Source organism: Poecilia reticulata, linkage group LG9, assembly GCF_000633615.1.
Source record: "Poecilia reticulata strain Guanapo linkage group LG9, Guppy_female_1.0+MT, whole genome shotgun sequence".
Taxonomy (NCBI): Eukaryota; Metazoa; Chordata; class Actinopteri; order Cyprinodontiformes; family Poeciliidae; genus Poecilia; species Poecilia reticulata.
In genome coordinates this window covers 18094410-18095432 of record NC_024339.1, presented here as the reverse complement: position 1 = coordinate 18095432, position 1023 = coordinate 18094410, and the positions used below count along the sequence as shown (strand labels likewise).

Sequence of the window (1023 nt, the reverse complement as noted above, 5' to 3'; positions counted from 1 at the left end):
CCCGACCCCGACCCCCGGTAAATACAATGAAACAGGCACCACGCAGCTCTCCTGTAGTGAAACATGAGACATAAGCACCTCTGATATTTGCTCCAGAGCGAAGCCCGCATCGCAGTAACTCGGCCGCTGCAAATACTCCAAATCCAGCGGTGTGCCGCGGGTATAGTCCCCCCTGTTCCTCCGCGTTATCCTCGGCCGATCGGGGTCTCTGTTTTCCTGCTCGAAGGGCGCATTAGCAGCCGAGGCCATGTTGCGGGGACTGCGAGGTGGTTACCGTTTCCCACTTTATAGTATTTCCCCGAAAGCGTGTAGCGATATCCCGAGGCGACAGAGTTTCACTCGTGGAGACCTCACACCCGTGAAGTGGGACTTCATACTCCTGTTGGAGACGGCGAGTCAAAGTCTGCGCCTTCCATCCCAACATTTCGTGATCCGGAGGTCTCCGCCGCTCTCACCGCTTTCACCTTGTCTCTTAAAAAAAGAATTTGAAAAAGGGGGGAAAAAAGAAAAGAAAACGACAAAAAAAAAAACAGAAAGTTTCTCTCAGAAAGCGAGGCGCGCAAAGGGATTCCCACACACAAGTGGTCGCGTATGAAAGCTCGATGGTCGCAGCATTCTGCTGAGGTCTATGTGGTCTTCCCCTGGGCCGCGCGTCACGGCCAACTCTGAGATTCAATAGAAGAGGGAGAAAAAGACCTCTCTCCGTTTGGAGGCAGAGAAAGGAGGAGGGGTGAGAAAAAAAAAAGTCTCTAGATCCCGCCTCTGGGGCTGTCAGATCGCAGGACTTTCTTGCATCTGATTGGTTCCAGAAGGGCAAAAATTACTCAGCAAACACGACTATTATTAGCTGCTTAGCAACAGCTCACTAAAGTAGAGAGACCACCCAGGTGGATGGACCTCGTGTGTGCATCTCCGACTTCAGGGGGTGGGGACGGCGGGGTTCTCCGAGAGCGGAACCTCTCGGTGCGGTCAAGTTTCTGCACAGCGGTCCGTTGCAGGAGGAGGGAAGCGTTTCCACTGGAG

The 1023-nt window shown here is 53.5% G+C and overlaps 1 protein-coding gene across 2 annotated transcripts in view; it reads right to left on the bottom strand.

Moving 5' to 3' along the window:
- Nucleotides 1-796, bottom strand: part of ptch1 (patched 1) — a 63838-nt gene extending 63042 nt beyond the window's left edge. Inside the window, exon 1 of one of the 2 annotated variants that reach the window (XM_017306869.1) lies at nt 79-796. In XM_017306869.1, the coding sequence (XP_017162358.1) occupies nt 79-249 (171 nt within the window). In that variant the 5' untranslated portion in view covers nt 250-796. The remainder of the gene's footprint in view (nt 1-78) is intronic. The other variant, XM_008418343.2, reaches the window with a different exon arrangement.
- Between the last annotated feature and the right edge of the window lie 227 nt (nt 797-1023).